Consider the following 26,224-nt stretch of genomic DNA (forward strand, 5'->3'; position numbering starts at 1 on the left):
TATCAGACAAAATAGATTTTGGGTAAAAAAAGATTACAAGAGACAAAGAAGGACAGTAAATATTGATAAAAGGTTTAACCCATCAAGATATATAAATTTGTATGCAGCTAACAAAAGAGCTCCAACTTCTGTGATACAGAGAGGAAACTAAAGAGAAAAATAGACAATTCTACACTAACAGTTGCAGACTTTAATACAGCACTCTCAATTAAGAATAAAACTGAGACTTCCGTCAAGATGGAGGCATAGGAGGATAAAGCCGTGCCTTCTCACACAACCAAATTTAGAGACAACTAAATATTAGCAACAGAAAACACAGCCAGAACACAGAAAATTGAACTTTTCGGAAGTCTGTTAACAACAAATTCTTCAGCCTGACCAGTAAGAGGGGCAAAACCAGCAGCTGGTAGAGCGGGGTTGCACAGGAAAACTTGGTCAGTTGGACTCAGGCCTGTGGAATCCAGGCACAGGGTTGGACCTAGTGAGAGACCGAGCAAGCAACCCAGCCAGCGACCGACAGTGGGGAAACAGCGAGGGAGCAGGGCTGCGGGTTGACTGTGGTCATGCATCTGTTCGCGGATAGACGGGTGAGGGAGTGGGCGATTGGACCGGAACCCAGCGGGTCCCCGCAGCAAGCGGCAGCGGAGGAGGGCGCCGCCATTTCCCCACTCTGACCCCACCTCCACATACAGCCTCATAACCCAGCGACTCTGAGTGGCCCGGCCCTGGTGAACCACCTAAGGCTCTGCTCCTCACCCAGCTGTGAGAAACAGCAGAGGGTGCCGCCATTTCCCCACTCTGACCACATGGCCACATACAGCGTCACAACCCAGCGACCTGGGAGTCCAGGGCTCCGCTCCTCACACTTAAAAGGCCAGAAAAGACCAATGGCTCCAGAAGATCTCAAAGCCCCAGAGCCTATAAATCTAAGTGATGAAGAAATAGCAAAACTCTCAGAGGCACAGTTTAAAACACTGGTCATCAGGATCCTCACAGAACTGGTTGATTATAGCCACAAATTAGACAAACATATGAAGGCGAAACTAATTGAAATGAATGGAATTGCATAGGACACCAATAGTGATGAAAAGGACACTGGGACTCAAATCAATGGAGTGGACCAGAAGAAAGCAAATAATGGCCAAACAGAAAAGAGTCAAGAAGCAAGAATTCGAAAAAATGAGGAGAGTCTTAGGAACGAACCTCCAGGACATCTTTAAACGCTCCAACATCTGAATTATAGGGGTACCAGAAGGGGGAAAGGAACAGCCACCAGTGGAAAACTTATTTGAACAAATAATAAAGGAGAATTTCCCCAATCTGGCAAAGGAAATAGACTTCCAAGAAATCCAGGAAGCTCAGAGAATCCCAAAGAAGTCGGACTCAAGAAGAAACACACCAAGGCACATCATAATTACATTAGCCAAGATTAAAATGAAGGAGAGAATCCTAGAAGCAGCAAGAGATAAGGGGACAGTCACCTATAAAGGAGTTCCCATCAGACTGTCAGCAGATTTCTCAAAAGAGACCTTACAGGCAAGAAGGGGCTGGAAAGAGGTATTCCAAGTCATGAAATCTAAAGACCTACAACCAAGATTGCTCTATCTAGCAAAACTTTCATTTAGAATGGAAGGACAGATAAAGTGCTTCTCAGACAAGATCAAATTCAAGGAGTTCTTCATCACCAAGCCCTTATTATATGAAATGTTAAAGGGACTTATCTAAGAAAAAGAAGTTAAAAAGACATTAACAGTGAAAGGACAGCAAACTCACAGTTATTAACAACCACACCTAAAACAAAAGCAAACTAAAAGGACAGCTAGATCAGGAGTGGAAACATAGAAATGAAGATCTCAAGGAGGGTTAGCAACAGGGGAGTGGGAGGAGGAGAAGAGGGGAGAAGGTACAGAAAATAAGTAGCATAGACAGTAGATAGAAAATAGATGGGGGGGCAAGAATAGTAGGTGAAATATAGAATCTAAAGAACTTGAGATACATGGTTATAAACTAAAGGGGGGGTATTGGGGATGGGGAGGTAGGGTGGAGGGGAATGAAGGGGGGGAATAGAACAACTGTAATGGCATAATCAATAAAAAATTTTAAAAAAAGAATAAAACAGATCAATAAGGAAAGAGAGGCCCTGAGCATCACCATAAGCCAATTAACCCTAATAACTTGTACAGAATATTCCAACCTACCGCAGCCAAATTTACTTCTTTTCAAGACCACATGGAACATTCTCCAGAATAGACCATATGTTAGGCCATTAAACAAGTCACATTTTAAAAGTTTAAAATCATACAAAGTATCTTTTCTAACACAATGAATGAAATTAGAAATAAGTAACAAAAGGAAACCTAGAAGATTTACAAGCATGCAAAATGAAACAACACACTTTAATCAAAGGGTCAAAGAAGTAATTACAAGGAAATTAGAAAATACTATGGGACAAATTAAAAGGAAAAGATAAAGATCTATATTTCTGAGACAAAGAAAAGAGAGTTCTTACAGGGAATTTATAGCTGTAAATATCTATATTGAAAAAGAAGAAATATGGATAGAAGAATCTTAGATTTCTAGCCAAGATGGAGGTATAGGAAGATACACTTTGCCTATTCACACAGCCAAAAGAAGGACAACAATAAATTTAAAACAAAAAATAACCAATACTGCCAAAAAATCGAACTGCATGAAGTCTGACAACCAAGGAGATAGAGAAACATTCATCCTGAGTGGTAGAAGGGGTGGAGATGGGCAGCCAGGGCAAAGAGGACTCACAGTAAGGCAGTGGTTGGAAGCCCCGGCAGCTGGAGGCCCAAGGAAGGTGGCAGCTGGTGGAGCTGGCAGTCCCACATTTGTGAGCAGATAAACTGGGAGGAACAAATGGAGAGCAAAGACAGACCACACAACCCAGGGTTCCAGTGCAAGGTTGGAATAAAGCCTCAAAACCTGTGAATGAAAAATCCTGTGAGGGTTACGGCAACAGGAGAAGCTCCCAGCCTCACAGGAGAGTTCACTGGAGAAACCCAAAGGTCCTAGAACATACACAAACCCACCCACCATGGGATCAGCACCAGAAGGGCCCAATTTGCTTGTGGGTAGCATGGGAGGTGACTGAAAGTTGACCCAGAACTTAGCAAGTGGCAATGTTCCCTCTCTGACCCCTCCCCCACATACAGTGCCACAATGTAGCAACCTGGGTTGCCCTGCCCTGCCCTGGCAAATAGTTAAGGCTCTGCTCCTTACTATTTAACAGGCATGCCCAGACAAAAAAAATATGGCCCAAACTAAAGAACAGATCAAAACTCCAAAAACAGAACTAAGCAACGAAGAGACAGCCAACTTATTGGATGTAGAGTTCAAAACACTGGTAATCAGGATGCTCATAGAAATGGTTGTTAGTATTAGTTGCAAAATAGAGGAAAAAGTGAAGGATATGAAATGTGATATAAAGAAAAAGGTACAGAGAACAGTTATGGGAAGGAAACTGGGACTCAAATCAATGGTTTGGAGCAGAAGAAACAAAGAAACATTCAACCAGAACAGAATGAAGAAACAGGAATTCGAAAAAATGAGAGGCTTAGGAACCTCTGGGACAACTTTAAATGTTCCTAAATTCCAATCAGAGGGGGTACCAGAAGGAGAAGATGAATAGCAAGGAATGGAAAACTTTTTTGAAACCATAATGAATGAGAACTTCCCCGATCTGGCAAAGGAAATATACTTCAAAGAGGTACAGGAAGCTTAGAGAGTCCCAAAGAAGTTGGATCCAAGGAAGCACACACCAAGGCACATCATAATTACACTACCCAAGATTCAAGAGAAGGAGAGAATCTTAAAAGCAGCAAGACAAAAGGAGACAGTTACCTACAAAGGAGTTCCCATCAGACTGTCAGCTGATTTCTCAAAAGAAATCTTACAGGCAAGAAGGGGCTGGAAGGAAGTATTCAAAATCATGAAAGGCAAGGACCTACATCCAAGAGATCTCTATCCAGCAAAGCTACCATTTAGAATGGAAGGGCAAATACAGTGCTTCCCAGATAAGGTCAAGTTAAAGCAGTGCATCATCACCAAGCTCTTAGGATATGAAATGTTAACAGGACTTATCTAAGAAAAAGAAGATTATCAAAACTATGAATAGTAAAATAACAACAAACTCAAAATTATCAATAACTGAATGTAAAACAAAAACAAAAACAAACTAAGCAACTAGAACAGGAATAGAATCATAGTAATGGAGATCACAGGGAGGGTTATCAGTGGGGAGAGGGAGAATGGGGGAAAAGGTAGAGGGAATAAGAAGCATTAATAGTAGGTACAAAACAGACAGGGATGTTATGAATAGCATGGGAAATGGAGAAGTCAAACAATTTATATGTATGACCCATGGACACTAAGGTGGGGAGTGCTGGTGGGAGGGGGTACATGGAAGAGGGGAGAAAAATATGGACATCTGTAACAGCATAATCAATAAAATATATTAAAAGAATAAAAATGAATAAAAAGATCTTAAATCAATAATCCTAACTGTATACCATAACAAAAACAAAGGACAGAAAAATAATAGAAAAAAATCAATGAAACCATATTAGTTCTTTGAGAACATGAACAAATTGACAAAGTTTTAGTTACCAAACTGGGAAACTTTCATGAAACAGGAAAATTTCTTGCAACATACTGACTAGCAGAAATGACTCAAGAAAAAACAAAATCTGAAGAGACTTATAACAATAGTTAAATTGAATCAGTAATCAAAAGCTTCTCAACAGAGAAAAACCCTGTACCAATTTACTTCATTAGTGAATTTTACTAACATTTAAAAAAGAAAGGGCACCAATGTTTCTCAAACTGTTCCAAAAAGCTGAAGAGTGAGAACACTGCCTAACTCACTCTATGTGGCCAGCATTATTTTGATAACAAAGCCAAATAAACACATCACAAGCAAATTACAGACTTTATACCCCTGATGAATAATGGTGTCAAAACCCTCAACAAAATATTAGCAGAACAAATTCAATAATGTATTAGAAGGAGTATACACCATAACTAAGTGGAATTTACCCAAGGAATGCACAGATAACATATAATAGTCAATGTAATGCCATTAATAATGCAGAAAAAGCATGACAAAATCTAACATTCTTTCATGATAAAAGCACTCAGCAAACTAAAAATAGAATGGAACTTCTTCAATATGATAAAGGCCAAATATATATATAGACATACACACAAAATATATATTCACATACATATGTATACACATGTATGTACACACACATGTACATTTATTAAAAAACCCATAATGAACATCACACTCAATGGTAAAAGACTGATAGCTTTTCCTGTAAAATCAGGAACAAGATAAGTAGATAACATGATCTAAAGATAACATGATCTAAAAAGAAAATTAAGAAAATAATTTCATTTACTATAGTATACAAAAGAATAAAAATAGGAATAAATTTTAAAAGTTCAAAGACTAATGCAGTGAAAACTACAAAACATTGCTAAAAGAAATTAAGGAAGAAATACATAAATGCAAAGGCATCCCATGTTCATGAATTGAAAGACTTAGTATTGTTAATATGCTAATACTACCCAAAGTTATATACTGATTCAATGCAATCACTATTAAAGTCTCAATAGCATTTTTTTCAAGAAATAATCCCCTCCCCCCAAAAAAGAACTATCATTAGAAGTCTTAAGGGATGGCAAATAATCAAAACTATCTTGAAAGAGAAAAACAAAGTTGGGGAACTCTTACTTCCTGGTTTCAAAACGTACAATAAAGCTATGGGAATCAAAACAGTGTGATACTGGCAAAAGGACAGACATACAGAGCAATGGAACAGAATAGAGAATACAGAAATAAACTTTTGCACATATGGTCAAATGGTTTTCAATTCAAGTGCCAAATCCATTCAATGTGGAAAGGACAGACAGTCTTTTCAAGAAATACTGTTAGGGAAACTGGGCATATACACAAAAGAATGAAGTTGAACCCTTACTTAATACCATATATAAAAATTAATTCAAAATGGATTAAAGAGATGAACATAAGAGCTAAAATTACTAAAGTCTTAGAAGGAGTCATAGGGGAAGTTTCGCAACATTGGATTTGGCAATGATTTCTTGGATACAACACCAGAGACAGGCAACAGAAGAAAAAAGTAGATAAATTGGTCTTCGTGAAAATTGAAGACTTTTGTGCGTCAAAAAGCACTATCTACAAAGTAAAAAGGCAATCCATAAAATAACACAAAATATTTGCAAATTATGTATCTGATAAGGCATTAATTTATCCAGAATAAACAACTGCTAAAACTCAGTAACAAAAAATGACACTATTTAGTCCTGGCTTGGTGGTTTGGTTGGGTAAAAGGGTGCAGGTTCAATCCCTGGTCAGGACACATACCTAGGTTGCAGGTTCAATCCCTGGCTGGGGTGCATACAGGAGGCAACTTATGTTTCTCTTTCACATCAATGTTTCTTTCTCTCTTTCTCTTTCTCCCCTCTCCTCTCAAACTCTCTAAAATCAATAAACATATCCTCAAGTGAAGATTAAAAAGCAAATAAAAGAAAAAAGAAAAGAATAACCACAATGCTATTTAAAAATGGGTAAAGGGCTTCCTTTTGGCCAGGACCACCATATTCTAGTAATTTGCCAAAATGACTAACACAAAGGGAAAGAAGAAAGGCACCTACTGCATGTTCTCTAGGCCTGTTAGAAAACATGGAGTTGTTCCTTTGGCAATCCATCTATATGCTAACCTACAAGAAAGCTGACATTGTGGATATCAAGGGAAGGAATGTCCCACAGGTGTTTCCATGGCAAAACTGGAGGAGTCTACAGTGTCACCCAGCATACAGTGGGCATTGCTGTGAACAAACAAATTAAGGGAAAGATTCTTGCCAAGAGAATTAAAGTATGTATTGAGCATATTAAGCACTGTAAGAGTTGAGATAGCTTTCTGAAAAATGTGAAGGAAAATGATCAGAAAAACAAGGAAGCCTGCTCCAACCAGAGATGCACACTGTATGAGAACCAACTGAAAGAACTCTGGGCTGCTGGAACCCATTCCCTATGAATTCATGGCATAGTAAGTGTAAAAAATATAAAAGACCTCTGTACTAATATAATAAAAACAAAAAATGGGGAAAGGACTTAAATTGTTATTTTTCCAAAGGAGATATACAAATGGCCAATAAACACATGAAAATATGTCAACATCACTGATCATTATGGAAATACAAATAAATCATGCCTCACACCCATTAAGATAGCTACTCTTAAAAAAACCGAAAATAGAAATTTTGGTAAAAATGAAGAGAAACTGGACACTCTGTGTATTGTTGGTAGGACTGTAAAAATGTTCAGGTACCATGGAAAACAGTTTGACAATTTCTCAAAAAATTAAAAGTAGAATTACCATATGATCCAGTGATATACCCCAAAGAACTGAAAGCACAGTCCCCAAGAGATATCTGCATGCCCATGTTTGTAGTGGCATTATTCACAGTAGCTAAAAGGTAGAAGTAACCCAAGTGTCCCTGGATGGATGAATAAATGAAATGTGGCATATACACATGGAATATCATTCAGCCTTATAAAGAAATTGTGACACACACTACAACACAGATGACCAATGATGACATTATGCTTGACATAATAAGCCAATTATAAAAATACAATTACTGTGTGATTCCATATATATGAGGAGCTAGAGCAGTCAGCCTCATACAGACAGAAGGTAAAACTGTGGGTGTCAGAGGCTGGGCCAGGTGAGGCAAGGCGCGCAAATGGGAAGTTGTTCTCAGTGAGCACAGAGTTCTGGTTTTGCAATGTGAGAAACTCTGGGAATGGGTAATGGTGATGGGCAAACAACAATAGTAACGCACTATTATGTACGTTACTGCCACTGCACTGGTACTTAAAAATGATTAAGGTGGCAAATTTTATGTTATGTGTATTTTACCACAATAAAAAAATGGGAAAAAAGAATGAAGTTCTAAAACATGCTACAATACTAAGGTACTTTGAAAACATTAAGTGAAGAAAGCAAAACAGGAAAGGACAAATACTGTATGATTCCACTTATAAAAAGTAACTAGAGTCATCAGATTCATAGAAACAGAAAGTAAAATAAAAGTTAACAGTGGCTGGGTAACTGGAGGTACCAGAGGAGGACACTGAAGAGTTATTCCTTAGTGAGTAGTTTCTGTTTTGGCTGATGAAAATGTTCTAGACATGGATAGCAGTGATGGCTGTACAACACTGTGAAGATACTTAACATTATTGAATTATACACTTAAAATGATTAAAATGATAAATTTCATGTTATTTAGATTTAACACAAAAATAAACAAATGAAAAACCTTAGCAAGAATCCTAACCATCTGAACAACAGGATCAGCAGGGCTGACGGATGGGGGATAGCTCAGGATAGGCTCTGAGAGCCAGTAGGGGGGGTCCAAGTGGCAGAGCTGACACAAGCTTGCCCAGGGTTCATGGCAAGACCCTGCAGGGCTTTAGGAACATGTTAAGGATTCTCAACTTTGTTGCAGAATAACAGAATAATCTTGAGTCAGAATGATGGAGATGTAGCTGTCGGGAGAGTGCTGCCATCATTCAGAAGAGAAATAGGGGAGCTTCAAACTAGGAATGTGGCTGTGAGAGGAAATGAAAGAGGTTGGCCTCAATTATCCTTTGAACAGCCAAGACTGACAACCTGGGTCAAAAAGCCAGTCCCAGCAAATTTTAGTAAACTGAGAACACCCAAATTTTGTTCTGTTATTAGTAGAATTAGACTAAAAGCCAGGAAATAAAAAGATCACAAGGAGATTAATAGCTATCGTATTTAAAATCATAGTGGAAACTGTAAAATATTTTGAACCAAAAGTCAAAGAAAATGCTCCATACTAAAACCTCTGCAGCTAAAACCATTTAGAGGGAATTCTGTAGCCTGAAGCCTGTATTATATAAAAGAAGGACAGCTGGAAATCAGTAACTTCACATCTCAATAAACTTTTCTAGAAGAAAAAATGTAAGATGGAAAAAAAATAATTAAGGAAGAAACTAATGAAACACAATAAAGAATACCATCAAAGCTAAGAATTATTCCTTGAAAAGGCTAATAAAACTTATAAATCCTTCAAGAAATAGACTGTGCACACATTCAGAAGTCACCAATACTGTAATAAAAAACAAGATATCACTGCAAATCTTGCTAATGGTGAAGAGAAGATGTTATGAATTTTAATGCCAATTAATTTGAAAATAAATTTAGAAATCTGATAAATTTCTAAATTTACAGATGAATTTAATAAATCTAGAATGTACTAACTGCTAGAAAAAAAGAGATTAACAGAAAGTAAGAGAAACCCCACACGGTACTGAAACTATAAGAGAAACTGAATCCATAACAAAAACCTTACCCTCAAGGGATGGTAAAAGCAATGAAATGTCAATCACAGCATACAGATAGGAGGTACACAAGAGTTCCCTTCAGATTTTTCAACTCTTCTGTGTGTTTGCAGTTTTTCAAAATAGCAGGCCAGAGGGAAACCTTCCCACACTCAGAAAAAGAATTGCCAGCTGAGATGGTCTCATAAGTGAACTTTGCTAAACATTTCAGAAAGAAATAACACAATCTTGCACAAACTCCTTCACAATATTGAAAGAGAGGGAATACTCCTTCAAGTAGGTTTGAGGTCGGCATAGTCCCGACACAGGAACAAATCCCATGACAAAATCTAAGACAGCAGCTCCTGGCTTCTGCTCCACCTGGTCCAGGTGTACCTGAGTCTAACAAGAGATGGTCCAGGGTGCAGTGTGCAGACCCCACACACATCTTTAGCCTAAGGTCACAGTGAGGATAGGTGGACCTGGTACTGTGGGGACCAGGCTGCATCCACCAGACCTAGGACAGCTCTACCTAGATGCCACCTGACACTCAGCTAAGACCTGCTGCTCTGCTGATGCCTGTGGTCACAGTCCCACTCCCACCCTATCCCTTTGACCTGGCCACACCCCACTTACAGCCCGCACCTCGCCAGGGGTTGGGGGCCAGCCAGCCATCGCCTCCATGTCATGTAGCTTCTGTGTCTGCTTCAGCTGGTTGAGTGATGGCTTCAGCTGTGAAGCCCCCACTGTCTTGCTGGTCCACTCATCCACCAGCTTGTGCAGGTCATCCGTGAAAGTGCCTTTCTTGTTGTTGCTGTTGTTCACCTGAGCCTGGACATGCAGGGCAGGTGGAGGGCCTGGCTCAGGGCCTGGGACCAGGCTGCTGGTGGAGGACCCTGGGGAGGCACACACAGGCCAGGGTTGGTGACACTGTCCGCCAGTACCAGGGGCTGGCTATAGTCATTCATACAATGGTCTTGCACAGGCTAGGCAACATCTTGTTTCAGGAGATGGTCTGCATTTGGGAGCTATGTGCCCCTTTTAGACATGGTGAAACATTTCCACAGGACACAGGGGACTGGGCTATGTCACCCATCTCATCAGCCAGGCCAGGGAACAGGACCCCAGGTGCTGGCAGCCTAACTCTGTATTCACTCTATGCACACACAGCTTGAGCCTGCCAAACCCCAGACTAAGAGAGCTCAAGAAACGCCTGGAACAGACTAGGGACAAACCATTCAAGCCTCTGCACTCTTAGCTCTAACATTAGGACTCAAAGGAGATGCTTTGGGGACACAGCAGCTGTTGTTAAACTTGTAGCAAAGGGACAATGCCTGGGTTAGGCTGGGTCATTGACATTCCTGTGAATTTACATGGCTTGGTGGTTTGGAATATAAGACACAGAAACTGCAGCTCTCCTTGCCAGAGCACTGGGGAAGGTACTAACAAAGGGCACAAACCTAGAGCCTTCCTTCCGTAACCTGCCTGCAATCTGGATACCAGCAGAGTGGAGGTTAGAGGAGGGGAGGCCTGGGCATGTGCTCCGGGAGAGGTGGGGCAAGGTCAAGTGCACTTGCTACTCCACTGAGAGATTTGTTTTAAATGATCAAAACAGGATCTTTTACTTTAAAAAAAAATGTGTCCCCTCCAGTTTTTAAAGGTTCTGCATTTAAAATAAAAAAATAACCTAAATGACCATCTCTTCAAACAAGACATTGCAAAATGTAGTCTACTTTAGTGGCTAGCAACAAAAAAGCAGACACAAACAGTTAAACATTAGTAATGAGATTCTACACACACAGAGCTATCTCTACATGACCATTTCAGCCAGAAAAGAAAAAAATAAAAAGGCATGAGATGAGAGCAGTAGGCAGCCCAGGTAGCCTGATACCTATTTTGTCCCAGGAACTCTCCTTTGGCACTCATCTTTAGCACTGCAAGGAAATACTCATTCCTACATTTTGGACCAGGAGCCAATTATTAATTGAGAATATGTGCATGTTCCAGAGCAGGACAGCCTATTAGTTGTGAAATGGCGAGAATACACAAATTCTAAGAGCCATGGAGATACAAAGGGGCACTCAGATGGCTGTCCAGCCAGGTGCAGGTGGAGCAGTGCCCACGGAGGGTGGGCATAGAGCAGGCCCATGCCTGCCTGTCTGCCAGCCCCCATGGTTCCAGGCTCAGCCATGGAAACCCTGATGCAAACTAGCCACAATAAAGCCCATGCGATGGAGAGCGGACAAGGGATGAACCCCTCTCCCCGCCCCTGTCGATAATTACGACTGCTGTGCTCTTTGCCTAGACAGAGACGCTTCAAGGCAGACCCTGCAAGGGAGAAAGAAATGACACAAGACCACAGAATTAGGGAAGACAGTACACATGGGGTCAAGCCACCACACTTTAAGCAAAAGTAATCAGTGCAAGGAGTAGCAAAGGCCAGCAGTTTAGAGAAAAAAAGACCAGCCTTCTGGGTTCACTGGGTGTCCCTGAATCAGTGTGCAGTTCACACATGCTTCTCTAAAGGGTGGAGGTACAGGGCCAAGTGCCAAGCTTCAGATAGAAGAGTGTGGATCTCTGGAAACATATTCCAAAAAAAAAAAAAAAAAAAAAAAGGAAGAAAGAAAAAGAAGAAAACCAAACCAAACAACAACAAAAAAAGGGCAAAGCACACCACTGGGCTTTTAAACATAGGGCTTTTGGGAGCCGCACTGATTGAGGCAGGAAACCTCACTAATGTCAGCCAGGAGAGTGCTGGCTCACTAGAGCCTGGCCACAAGGCCCATAGAAGGTTTTCCAAGTGCAAAAAGATACATTGTTTTGCAGGTTTGAGGCCAATCCTGGATCTCAGATAGCTGCCCTGACCAGGAGGCCTGCAGAGGGCATTAAGGAAATGCAAGAAGTCTTATAGAAAGGTAGAAGGCGGGGCTGACCCTGATTCTGTGCTATACTTGGCAGCTTCATCTGGTACTCCCTATCCACCAGTCCATGGCAAGGTCTCCTTGTCACTCGACGACCACTGAGGGCTGCTGGACCCTGTGATCCACAGAGCCTGTCTGTGCTGACAGACACGCTGACTTTAGTGTCTGGCATGCCTTAACATTCAGTGCGCAAATGGAGAGCAGATGAGCTGGCCAGGAGGGACGGCTGCGCCTCACTTAACCTGCCTTCCAGAAAGTCAGGCTGGCAGAAGTGGGGCAGGCAAGGATGGCCCAGGCATCCCCAAGGTCACTCAGCAAGGCTGCACTGACATGCAGGCTTTGTGTTCTCGCCCACGCCCCTCACCAGGAGAAGGACGCCCAGCACACGACCATGCTGCTCCTTGGAGGGTATTGACAGCAGCAGCCCCAACCCCAACACTCTAGCCATGGAAGATAAACCGCTGCCTCCTGTGTTTGAGGACAGAGGGCACAGGTCGACCAGGCAACGTGAGGAACAGCTGAGTGTATTGGATTCACATTCAGTTGTTCTAATTTTAGTTCATCCTGTCTATTCTGAGGCTGACTTGGGGAAAAGCACGTGATATTCTGCTGGGATCTTTAATGTGCGAATAGAAAGGAAAGAGCCAGGCTTTTTCTGAATCTCAGTGGGAGTGTTGAAGGGCCTTTGCTGGTCTGTGTTCCAGATGGAGCCCTACTGGGAACACAGGGACCTTTGGGAACTACATGAGACAGGTAGGAGGGTCCTGGCTTGGTGACTGTGTGGGGTATCAAGGAATGCACATTTCCCCATCGAGTTTATGTGGTGGTAGCCTTAGTTTCTAGACCATAGCAGGCCTTTACTGATGATTGAACATGGGACTAAATACTAGGTGGGACCCCTCAGCTTAACAGCAGCAGGTTCTTTCAAAAGGCTGGTCTGGGCCTGCCAGGCTGGATGTCTAAGTTCAGGGCTGATTTCCATCAGCCTGTGGGAGGGCCACCCACAGCCAGCTGCCTGTCCAAAACCACCAGATGGAGCCAGGGCCCCAGAAAGACCTCAGTGGAAAGACAGAGTTGGTGCCATGGGCCACCAGAACACAGTGCTTGAAGCTGGAAAGCCATACCAGTTCGTGGAGACCTCCATGCCCATATGCAACACAGGCCCAAGGTGACCAGAGCACAGGCAGGTACTGGTTCTCCCAGCTGAACTTTAAGCACAAGTCAACCAGATTTGGGCCTTATACTTTGAGATCATGTTGTTCAGCTGCATGCAGAACTACAGCCGAGTAGCCATCGTGTGGCTGGTAACCAGCCTCGCTCCAGCAGAGCCTTGCCCCGTTCAAGCTTTCCACAGTATCTGTTCTGGCCTGGAGCTTGCCCTTTGTGCTCACCAAACCTACGGCATTGGATGGAGAAGCCCCACCCTGGTATGGTCATTCCACATCACAGTGGGGTATACGCCCCCTGGTTCCTGCCCATAAAGCTACCAGGCATTAATGCAAGGGTGCCAGGACCCACAGAGGGTCCACACAGGACTCACAGGAGGTCCACATGGGGACCACTAAGGAGATGATGGTTTAAAGCAGCCCCACCCCTGGTTTCCTGTGGAGGTGGAGGTCTCCCCTGTAGGACTTCGTTGTTGGCCAAGTCCTTGGGAAAAGAACCGGCTTCCAGACCTCAGAACTACTCAGGGAAGTGTCCATGTAGGGCAAGAAAACCCTTCCAGACTGCAACAGGGAGCACACATGATGACCTGGCGTCCTGTCCTTGTGCAGCATATGTCTGTAGGTGTGTTTTTTAAAGCAACCAGGCTTCTGCCCTCACAGCCATACCAGGGGAGTCTCCAGCAGCACTCAAGCCCACAGTGAGGTGAGGACCCATGCTACTTGCCCCTACATTCGCTCTGGCATAGGAACAGAGGTTGCTCCTGGCATGGACAACACCTCCCCACCTCCACCCCTGTTGGCTGGCTACCAGCAGGATGTCTCTAGTTTGAGAGTGTCTGATGGGGGGACAAACTGCTTAAAAAATGGACCAGGCCCTATAGCCATCCCCACCCTTGCCATTTACCATGGTGTTCAAATACTGACAAAGGCCACATAGAACCGCAGGGCCACAGCCTCAGTGCAGACCAGCCAGGGTTCCCCACCCCCGTGATGAGAGGCACATCTCTGACAGATCGGCCCTATCCCAATAGTGGCACTAGGCACTTGGTTCTGGCACAGAGAAGAAAGTGGGCAGAGAGCACCAAAGTGTTGTTGCTCTTAGGTGTCTATGTACTGAGCCATCAACTTCTCAAGCTGAGAAGTGGCAAAACTTGTCCCTGAAGCAGGAACTGGGAAGTAGATGCCTGTTGGCTCTGCCCTAAGGTGACTTCACCCTGAGTGTCACCACCTGGATTGCAAAGGCCTCAAAGCATAGGGGCCAGCCCTTTAGACCACTGACCAAATTACCCGGGGTGGCCTAAGCTGTGGTGGGGGCTGTGTGTGGGGTTTCGTCCCTGTGTACCTTCCTCTTCCCCTGGACCCTCTCCCAAACCCACTGCAGTGGGTCCCCACAGGGAGGTAAGGAGGGAGAGAGAACACACCCAGGTGGGGGCCTGAGGGCACTACATAGTGGCAGGAGGGGTCCCAGAGACAAGTTTTGCTGTAGCATGAATGCCAGGCACATTGTCAGACACAGGAGAAGCCAGAGGCAGGGGAAGGACAATGTGCCTAACAACAACTTCTGACCAATAGGACACCAGGATATAATCACTTCTGTGACCTGACCCAAGCTGAAGGGGTTCTGTAGGGTGGGGAGAAGCCTTCAAGGCTACATCCAGGGTCTGCCCTACCTTGGGGGCCAGGCCTCCCCGGGAGCCTGCCCACCTAATGGCAGGCCTTATCTGGTGCCCACCCCAAGGAGGCACAGAGGCTGTGACCTCCCCATGCTCTAAGTGCCTGGCATGGCTTTCTCTCCTACTTGGGGTCACCTGCTAGCCCCCTGAAGCTGTAGGTGCCCATTTCTGACATCTCTCATTCTCTGAGTTCTAGAGGAAGTTGTGACTTCCTGTACTTCCACAATTTACACAGATTTAATCGTCCCAGAGCCTTGTTTCCTATTTGTTTCAGGATAGGAAACTGAAAAGCCTTTCTCAGCTTTATCTTCAGCTTGGGTTGGGCCAGCTACATTACACCTCAAGCTCTAGCTTCCTTCTTTTAGCCCTCCCAGACCAGCTCTGAACTTCCTTCTAGTCCCTTACCCTGGAAGCAGCACACAGTGGCTCCAGGAGCCCAGAGGGCCAGCAAGGTGGATACTGGGACCAAAGTGGGGGGTGTCCTGGCTCCTCTTGCCCCATTAGTAGAGGAGCAGGGGAGCTCAAGTCTTCACACCCCTGGGCCTCATGGCCATGGGCAAGAGGGCACAGAGCAGGCTAAGCACCCTCCTCACCAGCAACCTCAGAGCATGTGGGGTGACATCATGGCCTGAGAAGACTAGGAACTCAGCCCAGACATGCCTAAATATAACTGGGCTATGGAAACAGCGGTATCCTCATGCTCATAGCATCTGAGGAAACAAGGTCTACCAAGCTAGTATAAGCAACTACATAAAAGTATCCTGTCTGGGCCAGTCCCCACTGTCCACCACCAAGCTGCACTTTACATGTTCCTTTCTGGCCAGGACAGAAGCAAAACCTAATCTCTTTGTCCCTGCTATGCCCTAAATTTTTCTCTTATGTTGGAACAGTAAGTAATCATGAAGAAGAAAAAAAAACCTTTAACAACAAGCAGAACCAGGTACATAGAAAGGTAAAATGGTGATGACTTGAAAGGCATGCGGGGTGCCTGCTTACTCACAGGTTTTTACTCCAAGTACCCTGGGAAAACAACCACCTGCTCTAATATCTTCCTACAAATGGCCAGTGGCCGTCCCAGCAGGGACACAGTTGCCCATCTGAGCAAGAGATACCTCGGGATCCAGATGTTCTCACACCACAACCTCCAGGGCAAGAGCCACAAACACACAGGCAGAAGGAGAACACTAAGTGAATAGGGAGCCAGGATGCACTCAGGACTCCCCATTTCCTGGCACCCCATCCAACTCTGCAACTAACCAGCAGCCCAGGGATCCCCAAGCTGAACCAGGCATCATCCATCAGTGAATGAGGAGAGCTGGGAAGTCCCTGGGCATTTTCTACCTGATCTCGGGCTTCCAACATGGCCCACCCACCTAGCGGGGATGCCATGGGCCCCCTTATGGGGAAGGATGCTTACTGTGGAAGTAGCCTCAGGTCCCGAAAGTACAATGTATCTTTATTGTACAAAAACCACATGCTCCAAATCAGCATATCCAATCCAATTGGTAAAAAGCTTAATTTTGGGGTTAAAAACCAAAAACCTGAAAAACCCACAGCTTGAGATTCATCTGCCAATCCATTTGAGTGGTAAAAACAATTTTGGATGGCACCGAGCGGGTATGCAATTCCTGGGTATGAGTCCTGGGCACTAGGAAGGCATTCCAGGGACTCTGAAGACAACTGGGACTGAGGTTTGGTTTCACAGGGTTTTGTGGACTTGCATAATTGACTTCATTTCTTAGGCCCTTGAGATGAGAGGGAAACACACCAAGTAAAGTGCAGGAGCTAGAAAGAAAACAAGGAGGGGCTGGGCCCAAATGCAGAGCATGGTGGGAGGCTGGGATCACCTCTCCCAGAGCTGGAAGATTCTGAGATGAGCAGAGTGGAAAGAGGGGCTGGGGTGTCCTAGCTGGAGCATGTTCTCAGCATTCCCACATACAGCGAGTGGGCGGTAGGTGGATAGTACCAGATGTGGTGATCCAGCCCTTGTATAGAAGTTATACCCTCCAGTGACCTTTTAGCACTGTTTCAGCTCACTACATGCATGTCTTCAAAGTCCAGACATATGTGAAACACATCATATATGTGGAGAAGGCCAGAGTTGTCTTTTTGTTGTTGCTGGAGTGGGGGATAGTGGATGTGTATATTTGCCACAATTGCAACTGAAATAAAAGTACATCCAACTTTTACAACCAGAAAAAACAAAAAACAAAAACAAGTGATCAAAGAAGTGTAGGGCACCTTGGGAGCGTGGGGGTGGAGCTGAGGCTGATAGTAGGCATAGTGCTCAGGCTGGGAGTGGGCAGGGCACTGAGGCTGGGAGTGGGCAGGCCACTACACATGCTTTCAGTGCCCAGGCAGGAGCAGAGAGCATGCACTAGTGTGCTTTCTGGGGCTAGACAGGCGGGTGTGGACGGGGTTCCATTTTCCATATTAAATGAGTTCATTGGTGTGGGGGAGGCATCCTACAAAAAGTGTGGAAGGTAATGAAGACAGGAAGAGGGTGGGGAGAAACCAAGGGCCAGGTGGTGATAAAATACAGAAGAACAAATACAGACAGATGGACACAGACACGGGTCCACTGAGGAATCGAGTGCGAGGTTTGCTACTAGACTTATGGGTCACTCTCTCAGACGTTGGGTGGCAAACCGTCCAGCCTGCAAATGAATATAGAGGGAAGAGAACAGAGAGACAGGCATCAAGTACAGTCTCTGGGCTTCCTCCTACACCACCAGCCACATCCGCCTCAGTCACTTAGTATCCATGGCTGCACCTAGCCCAGCCCAGAGGACCACAGCCACCGACCACATAATGGAAAGGAGGAAGCATTGGAGCGGAAGAGAAGCGGACCCCAGGAGAGCGTGCGGGGTGGGGGTGGGGGAGTCAGACGTGGCAGTGGTCACCACCTCTCTGGACAGAGATGGTGCAGGTGCAGCACCTCATCGCACAGCTGCTGCGTTCACAGCAATTCCTCCTCAAGGCCAAACTCCCAGCTGAAGAGTTGTGCCCTGGTTCCCCTAGCAGCCCTTCTGGACCCATGTTTAGTGGGGAATGGGGCAGAACAGAGTGGGCAGTGCCTAGGACCTGGCACAGACCTCACAGCTGATGCCACGTCTGACCTCTCAGTGGTCCTGGTGCCTTTCCCAGGTCCCACTAGTCAAGCACACCTCCCTCTGAGCCACTTACAGCAAGACTGATTGCTGGGCCAACCATCTTTTCATTCAAAGGCTACCCCTACAATTACTTCTTTAAGAAGCTGTTGGCAGCCTTGGCCACAGCTCATGTCCCCTCTATACCACACGGGCCCTACTTCACTAGCACATGCTCAGAGATGGGCAAGCTGAGAATCACCTGGGCCATGTGCTCCACCTCCGTCACTGGCTAAGCCGGAGCAGATGTCTGCAGACAAGGAGGCCCGAACAGAGCAAGGCTGCTGGGTCTGAACTGCCTTTCCACACGGGTCTGAAGCTGGTGCGGGCCCTGCCCCAGCTTTGGTGGGGTCCTTAGCAGGAGGGGCTCTGTTGCACTCTGACAAATGACCTGGGTGGGGAGAAGGGGGTACAGGCACTATAAGGTGCCACAGGACAGACCAACCACCACAGGGTACATCTGTCCTCCCTGATCTTTGCTAGGTGACCTTGGAGAAGCTAAGTCCCTGCAGGCAATGGGCATGTGGCTGGGTTACTCATGTGGGAGTGCTGGGAAGATTAAAGAAAGTAACCACAGTTTCCACCAGTTGTGCTTTCACAGTGACAACACTGTGTTGGGTTTGACTTGTGCAAATGCAGTGAAAGGACTGTGGTACATCTGGAGATGCCCATCTGAGCTCAAAGAGGGGGCCTGTAAATTAACTCCTCACTCGAATCAGTTTCTTGTTAACATTAGGAATTAGCATGGAATTTGTGTACTTCTCAAAATTCATGGACCTCTGCCCTGTGGGTTATATATGATAACCAAGGGTTTGTGGTCAGCTCACTGCCAGCTTCCCGCCTGGTGCAGCTGAGGCTTCAACTCACTAGGTCTCCACCTCAGTGTTCAAGCTGGGGCCCATATGCACCCTGAGTGCCCAGGGTTTGTGGTTAAGGGCTGGGGTCCTTACCACCCTTCTCCTCCCCAAAGGCTCAACCCCCACTGTCAGCTGGTGATATATGTCTAAGAGACTGCGTCAGAGGGAACAGCCCTGTCCCAGGCAGCAACCTGAAGTAAAGGACAGGTTGGGAAAGGGCAGGCCCCAATTCTGGAGACCCTGGGCTTTCCTCCTCCCTCATACACTACAGCTCAGAGGTAGCTGAGTGCTCTGAGCAGACCTGCCCACTCACAGCCTTTTCCTCTTGTCACAGCATGGGGGCAGAGGCCCTTGCCCTCCACAGCCCATAGTGGCTTCCCCATTCCCATGAAGGAGAGTCATGAAGAACTCTTCCAGGCCTGGGGGGGGGGGGGTCTGCCCAACTACCAGCCTAGCCCCCTCCCAAGGGTGGCCAGGAGCACACAGGGCTGACCTGTACTGGAGGCCACAACCTTGAGTTGCTGCACTAGAGGGTTCAGCAACTTCCCAGCCTTCAGCTTGCTCCTGCTGGTCTTTTTCCGGCGGCTGGTTGGGGGTGCTGTATGAAAAAGGCCCAGGTTGGGGGGCAGGGTCTTGCCCAGGCGGCGGTACAGGGCTTCTATCTCTTGCTTCTGCTGGCTCTGCAGCTCTGAGATCTCCTTCAGGTGTCTGCAGGAAAGGAAAGAAGGGAAGGTTAGGCAGCCCGCAGGTCACCCTGGGCAAATGGGGCTCCTCAGAGGGGACTCTGCAGCATTTACTTAAACATCTTTCTGTCTACGTCTAAACCAAGTGGGCATCACTGAGGGCTCAGCATCCAATAACACAGAACTGCAAACCACCAGCCCAGGGAGACTTGTTTCCCATCCAGGCTCATAATACTGCTGTGTTTTAGGGTTTTTCTTTGGGGGGTGTGTGGCATGAACAACTTCACATATTTATGCTTGCAATACAAATCCTGCACATAAACACAGGTAAAAAGTAAAATAATCAGTTCTCAGAACTGAGAGCCCACTTGGGTTCATCACGTGTTATTTCCTTCACACAATAGAGGCGTGGTCTCAGATGAGGGAACACTAGCAGGTCTAAACTGAGATACATGTGGTCAGCCAGAGACCTGAGGCTCCAGCTCCTCCCTACCGGGGGACTCCCAGCTCAGGCAACACCACCCATGGGGCACAGAGCTCAACTGACAAGCCACACAAGTGGGAAACCTAACGAAGGCCCAGAGGGAAGCACTGACTATGGGAAAGGGCAGTTTCTAGGATAAGCCAGAGGAGACAGGGATCCCTGCCGACCTCCCTCAGCAGTCAGTGGCCGAGCCCCTGGCTACTTCCCTTGCCCACCCTTCCTGCCAACTTGAGCAGTACTGGCCCAGACACCATCCCCTCAGTAGGATCTCATGTGTCCCAGCCACCCTGGCCAGGGGCTCAGCCCCTCAGCCTCACTCCAGGCCTACCTCTGTGTGTGGCTGTGAAATAGGTGTTTTTCATTGTTGGACAGGAGGAGCCAAGTTCTAATTTTTCCTCTTATGTCTTTAACACCTACCAGGTTTGTTTTAGAAAAACAATGTTCTCAACAGCAAACTGCTGTTGCATCAGATTGAGCTTCTTACAGTATGTGATGTTTCTAAGTGAAAGCTGGCTGGAGTAGGGGGAGGGATGCCTAGTCAGCTGGGGAGCACTTGATTTAAGACTTGGGGGAGACCCTCACTCTGAAACTTCTGCCCCAAAGTACCCTCTTTCTTCCCTTCCACATAGCCACAGGGGTTGACTACAGCAGGCCTCTAAAATCATGGGGCTCCTGGGTGTTCTAAAAACTGCAAATGCAGGTTTGGGGGAGGCACCTGTGTCTCCACAGTGCCCAGGGGGTCTGACACAAGGCTACCTCCTACCTGGCAGTCACCGATCCCCCTCAATTCACATCCAAACCCCACCCTCTTCTAAATGGTTCCTCCTTTTACTGGGGTCCATCACTGTCCCATCAGGCCACAGAGCCAGGACTTTGCATTCTCTGTGTCCCCATTCCCCAGGCTCCTGGCATTTCTTCCTCTCTCCCTTCCCATCCCTGCAGCGCACCCCTTCACCTCCAGCCCCCACCCTCTCCCCAGGTTGCAGGACCCCTACCTCCGGGCCCTGCCCCTTCAGAGTGCACAGCAGCTTCTCCCTCACTTTTTAAAAAATATTTTATTTATTTAGAGAGAGGGGAAGGAGGGAGAAAGAGAAGGAGAGAAATATGCCCCGACCAGTACTGAACTGGTGCCAACCAACTGAACCACACCAGTCAGGGTGCTTCTCCTTGATTTTCGTGCACCAAGATCCCCCCACTCACAATCTTCTACAGCTTCCCTCACAGTGGAGGGTGGCTGCCTCTGGGCTCCCCTTATCCCATTTTGTTTCTGCTGACCAAGAGCTTCCAGGGTGATACCCCTGAGAAAGCACAGCTGAGTCCCCTACCCCATGTCTCCTTGGACACCACATCCCTAGATGGCTGCTCCATGTACAGCCTTCAGCTGTCACAGTATATCAGGGGAGGGAGCTACAGGTTGATCAGGTGCCCCTGGGCTGGTCCTGACCACCTGCAGCTGGAATAAAGAGGTAGAGAAGGGCAGCTGGCTCCTTAAGGAGTGGGGGGGCCAGGGAAGCCAGTGGGCAGTGCCTGACAAGTTCTCCCAAGCCCTCCCAGCAGGCATGGCCTTGCCCTGTCCACCCAGAGGGAAGAATATGAGAGAGGAGTCTGCTTCTGCTTGGAGTGGGCAGTTCCAGGGTCCACTCCAAGAGCTCTTAGCCCACAGCCATTCCTTCTTCAGAACTCCAGCCTCTCCTCACCTCAGTAACTACACTGTGGCCTCTCCTGCCCAGAAGAATTCAGGGTGAGGCTGCATCTCAGGGACCTTGACCACTTGTAGAGTGTGAGGAGGGCCTGGATCTGAGCAACAACAGAGCTGTTCTGTTAAGGGCCACAGGAGGAAGGTATAACCACAGGAAATGGAGAGGCGCAGCTCCAAGACTAGGGACCAGGCCAACAGGCAGCAGTAACAATCACCACTGCCCTGTCTCCTGGTCTAAGCTCCATATATACACTTAACTGCCCACTGCACCCTAACACTGTGGCCTGGAGCCCCACACTGGCAGGCCACCCACCCCACAGGACCTACTTCTCTCGAAGACTCTGCAGCTCCTTCCTGATGTCGGCATCCTCAATCTCTGAGTCATTGTCACTGCTTATGTAGGATGACTGGGAGTGGAAGGAGGTCACACTGATGGTGGGGACCTTCACACCCATCCTGCTGGGTGTCTCTGGACCTGGAGAGCCAGCCCTTGCGGACCTGTGTAGAAAGGCAGTGGCCTTCTTCACAAGGTCACTAGCCACATTGCCACCGCTGCCAGGCAGAGAGCCATGCTTCAGCATAGGGCGCCTCTTACGTGGGCACTCATCCCCAGAGTCACTGGACATGGGCTCTCCAGGACAGACCTCGATGGAGGAAGTCGTCTGCACACGCCGCAGGGCCAGCTTCATATCAGGGCTGTGGGGCCCCTCCTCCAAGTACACATCAGGTGGGGCTGAGTACCGCAGGCTGTGTGGAGAGGCCAAGGTCCACTCATCCTGGGTGCTGACTACAGAAAACCGGCCCACCGTTTTGGCTGGTGAACTGCCACCTTGCCGTGCTGGCTGTTTCTGAGGGGACCCTGAGGCCAGAGCACCGTGAGTCTGGGGGTGGCTGGCCTGGCTGCCCTCGGTCAACATCTTGGGGTAGCACTGCATGGGCTCGGCTGCAGTTTCCCCAGGGACCCCGCCGCTCTGGTCTGTGAGCTCCAGATGTGCAGGGATGGCGGAAGCAGGGGCATCCTTGGGAAATAGAAGAAAGAAAAAGATTCCACAGGAACACCAGCAGAGAGCAAACTCCATCAACCAGCTGAGCATCTCAATATCTCATCACAGAAAACTACCTACCTGAGGGACACTGGGTGCTGCAGGTGAACCTGAGGCTACCCATCCTCCATCAGAGCCCAGTATGTTGCTCAAAGATGTTGCTGCTGTCAGAACATTAAAATCATTACTTGGGCTGGTGCCAAGGACAAAGGCAGGAATGGCTCAAGGCAAGCTGAATCATGGTGGGAGGAAAGCCAATGGAAGGGAAAGGGAGCCACAGTGAGAAACTGTCCTAACCTCCAGCCCCCTAATTTCACAGGAGATGCCCTAGAACCTGGGGAAGGGAGAAACCGTAAGCCCACTAGCACTCAGGTCCCTACATGCACATGTTCCAGACCCTCGGGCACAGTCAGGCCCTCTACACACCTGACGGTGTCACCCTGTCTTACCTGACATCTCTCACCTGATGGCATCACCCTATCTCTCCCTGATATGTTCTGATGAAAAATGGGTTTCATGAGGTCTTGGAAGGAGCAGATAAACAGGACTGATTTCTAGCCCTGCTGCTCGTGTCTAGGGAAGGTCCATGTCATCTAAGTCTGTCTCAGTTTCCCTGTCTACAGAATGGGATCACAGCATATTTCTGACCTGCTTTTCCAGAACTGCTGTGAAAAGTGAATGACAGAGCAGGAGCTGACGTGTGGGAGACTGGCCTGAGCTGAGACCCACACATGACAAAAGAGACATGGCAGGCCAGAGCTGTGTGTCAGCCCAAGGACTAACATGCTATAGTGACAGGGGCTAATAGAGCCTTCAGCCAGGCTAAGGGGAGGGGGCTGCCATCCACTTCCACAGTGGGCTTTCTATTCTTGGCCCACAAACACACACTGAGGCATCATGAAAGGCTCTGCCATGTTTGGTTCCCACCCAAGGTGCTGCGTGATGAAGGGCAGGGATGCAGAGTGCTCTGAAGAAGCAAGGAAGGATGGGGCATATCATGCACAGTGGGGATAGAGCCAATGGTCCTGGGGCTCATCACCTTTCACTGGTGAGGACGCAGCCTGCTCCAATGCCACCTCTAGCCCAGGGGCCAGTTCTGACTTGTCCAACTGGAGGAAGAAACACAAAGGAAAGAGCCAGAAGCCTCACTTACTGACATCTCTGCAGCTAAACTGCAAATCATCTCCTCCCATCCCAGGGCTAGGCTCCCTGTCCTGAGGATGGAGCGGGGCCCCATCCCAGGAGCTCCACACACACCACTGATGCCACCCAGTTCCTGACCCTGCACCTGCACACCCCATGTTCCCAAACAGGCCACTTGTTGCAAACACACTGGCAAGCCAGGCTCAGAGATGGGACTTGGAGGGCAGGACAGGTGGGCTGGGGTTAGGCAGCTCTGCATGACCAGACTCAATTTGGCCCCCCACCCTGATACAGAACGACACCTGTGGGCAAGGCCAGTACTCACCACAAACTGTGAAGGCAGGGCTGGGTCCCCCCTAGATGCCTCTGTGCAGGGCCAATCCCCTCTCGGGGGCTCTAGGATGAAGTCTTGGTCACCCATCTCCACAGGGGTCCCGGTTGAGGCCGAGGAGGTGGGCACATGCTCCTGGTAGAGCAGATTCCGCAGCTTCTCATCGAGGCTCTTGATAGTACTGTCCACGAAGCCCACTCTAGGAAGTGGCCCTTCCCCATCTGACTCTAATGGTTGGGGGAGGGTGGTGGGCCCTAGTGGGGGGCTTGGGAGCTGGGAGGTAGCCAGGCTGATGGCACCCACCACATTAGAGAGTGGAGGTAGGGACTGGCCCAGGGCAGGCTGAGGGGTCCTGCTGGAGGCACTGGGTGCAGGGGTTGGAGCTGGCAGGGACTCTACCTGGGTGCTGGCCTCCCTGGCTGTGGCAGGCTCCCTGAGACCTGTGGGGTGATGAGGGACCTCTGGGGGGGCGGTGCAAGGCTCTCTGAGTATATCTGGGAGCCTTGCAGCAAGTTGGGCATCATCATGAGTCTCTGTCGGTGGCTGGGGGATCTCAAACTCACTGGCCATCTCCTGAGAGGTCACTGGGCCACCTGCCTGCATGGCCACCCCCCTTGCTGGTTCTAGCTTGGGGCTGGCAGCTGGTGCAGCCATTTCCTGGGGCATCACATTCACAGAAGGGGAGGATGGCACCAAAGGGGCCAATGTGCCCCCAGGGGTGTCCTTGGAGCCTGCTTGGTTCAGAAGATGCAGACCAGCTGGGATGCCAGGTTTTTCCTTCAAGGACAACTGGTCTTTACAGGGTGCTGCATCTAGAAGAAATAGGAAAAATGCCCCTGTACCAGCTTTCCCTGGTCCTACTGACCTGGCACTTCACTGGACAAACTCATGCCCTCTATGGGGTGACAGCACTGCCAACACCGATCTCTTCTTTTCTCTGATGCATCACCTTCAAAATAGGGAAGGCTTTAACAAACATAGTCCTTAGAAGAATTATAATTTGGCTCAATACAATAGATTTTATAGCAAGGGCTTCTTAGAATAAGATAGTTGTCTTACTCTGTCCAAATTTTTAATAGAAAGTAGTAATGTTAAAAGGAACATTACCTTTTTTTATTATTCTGTTTTTCATTTTATTGTTGTTCAAGTACAGTTGTCTGCATTTTCTCGCCACTGCTCCCCACCACTCCAGCCATCCCCATCTCCCTACCCTGACTCCACCCCCCTGGTTTTGTCCATGTGTCCTTTATAGTTGCTCTTAAAAACCCTTCCCCCCATTATCCCCTTCCACCTCCCCTCTGGTTACCTTTTATGTAGCACCAATATAGAATTACACTGAGAAATCATGATAAGCATTCAGCTTTGAGCATCTTACTACACAGCATGAATTATGTATGTATTTCTACTTAAAGAGTAGTTAATGTTGAAACAAGTAATAAAAGAATGCATACCTTAAGTTGGTACCAACTCAAACAAGTAAAACTTTGTTTTGAAATGAACAACATTTTCTTCAAATGAAAAATAAAGTTTTTGTGGGACTACCATGACACCTACTTAATATTTACAAAAACACTTTTTTAAACTTGGCTGCAAAATGGAATCACCTGGAAGGCACAGGAGGATGATGGTGGGTCCAATCCACAAAAATTCAAATTTCACCATGTGAGGCAGG

The 26,224-nt window shown here is 47.2% G+C and overlaps 1 protein-coding gene and 1 pseudogene across 10 annotated transcripts in view; one reads left to right on the forward strand and one right to left on the reverse strand.

The window, feature by feature from the left end:
• Positions 1-26,224, reverse strand: part of WNK2 (WNK lysine deficient protein kinase 2) — a 149,328-nt gene that overhangs the window by 32,981 nt on the left and 90,123 nt on the right. For 2 of the 10 annotated variants that reach the window (XM_037138344.2, XM_053662647.1), the window contains exons 19-27: positions 24,547-25,364; positions 24,118-24,187; positions 23,160-23,242; positions 22,363-23,054; positions 19,663-19,877; positions 18,515-18,703; positions 17,722-17,820; positions 11,687-11,731; positions 10,040-10,299 (exon numbers count right to left, since the gene is read on the reverse strand). In XM_037138344.2, the coding sequence (XP_036994239.2) occupies positions 10,040-10,299; positions 11,687-11,731; positions 17,722-17,820; positions 18,515-18,703; positions 19,663-19,877; positions 22,363-23,054; positions 23,160-23,242; positions 24,118-24,187; positions 24,547-25,364 (2,471 nt within the window). The remainder of the gene's footprint in view (positions 1-10,039; positions 10,300-11,686; positions 11,732-17,721; positions 17,821-18,514; positions 18,704-19,662; positions 19,878-22,362; positions 23,055-23,159; positions 23,243-24,117; positions 24,188-24,546; positions 25,365-26,224) is intronic. The other 8 variants (XM_053662648.1, XM_053662649.1, XM_053662652.1 and 5 more) reach the window with 8 other exon arrangements.
• Positions 6,667-7,101, forward strand: LOC119044124 (60S ribosomal protein L21-like; annotated as a pseudogene).

The sequence above is a fragment of the Artibeus jamaicensis genome, unplaced genomic scaffold (genome assembly GCF_021234435.1).
Source record: "Artibeus jamaicensis isolate MK-2021 breed Jamaican fruit bat unplaced genomic scaffold, CSHL_Jam_final contig_264, whole genome shotgun sequence".
NCBI lineage: Eukaryota > Metazoa > Chordata > Mammalia > Chiroptera > Phyllostomidae > Artibeus > Artibeus jamaicensis.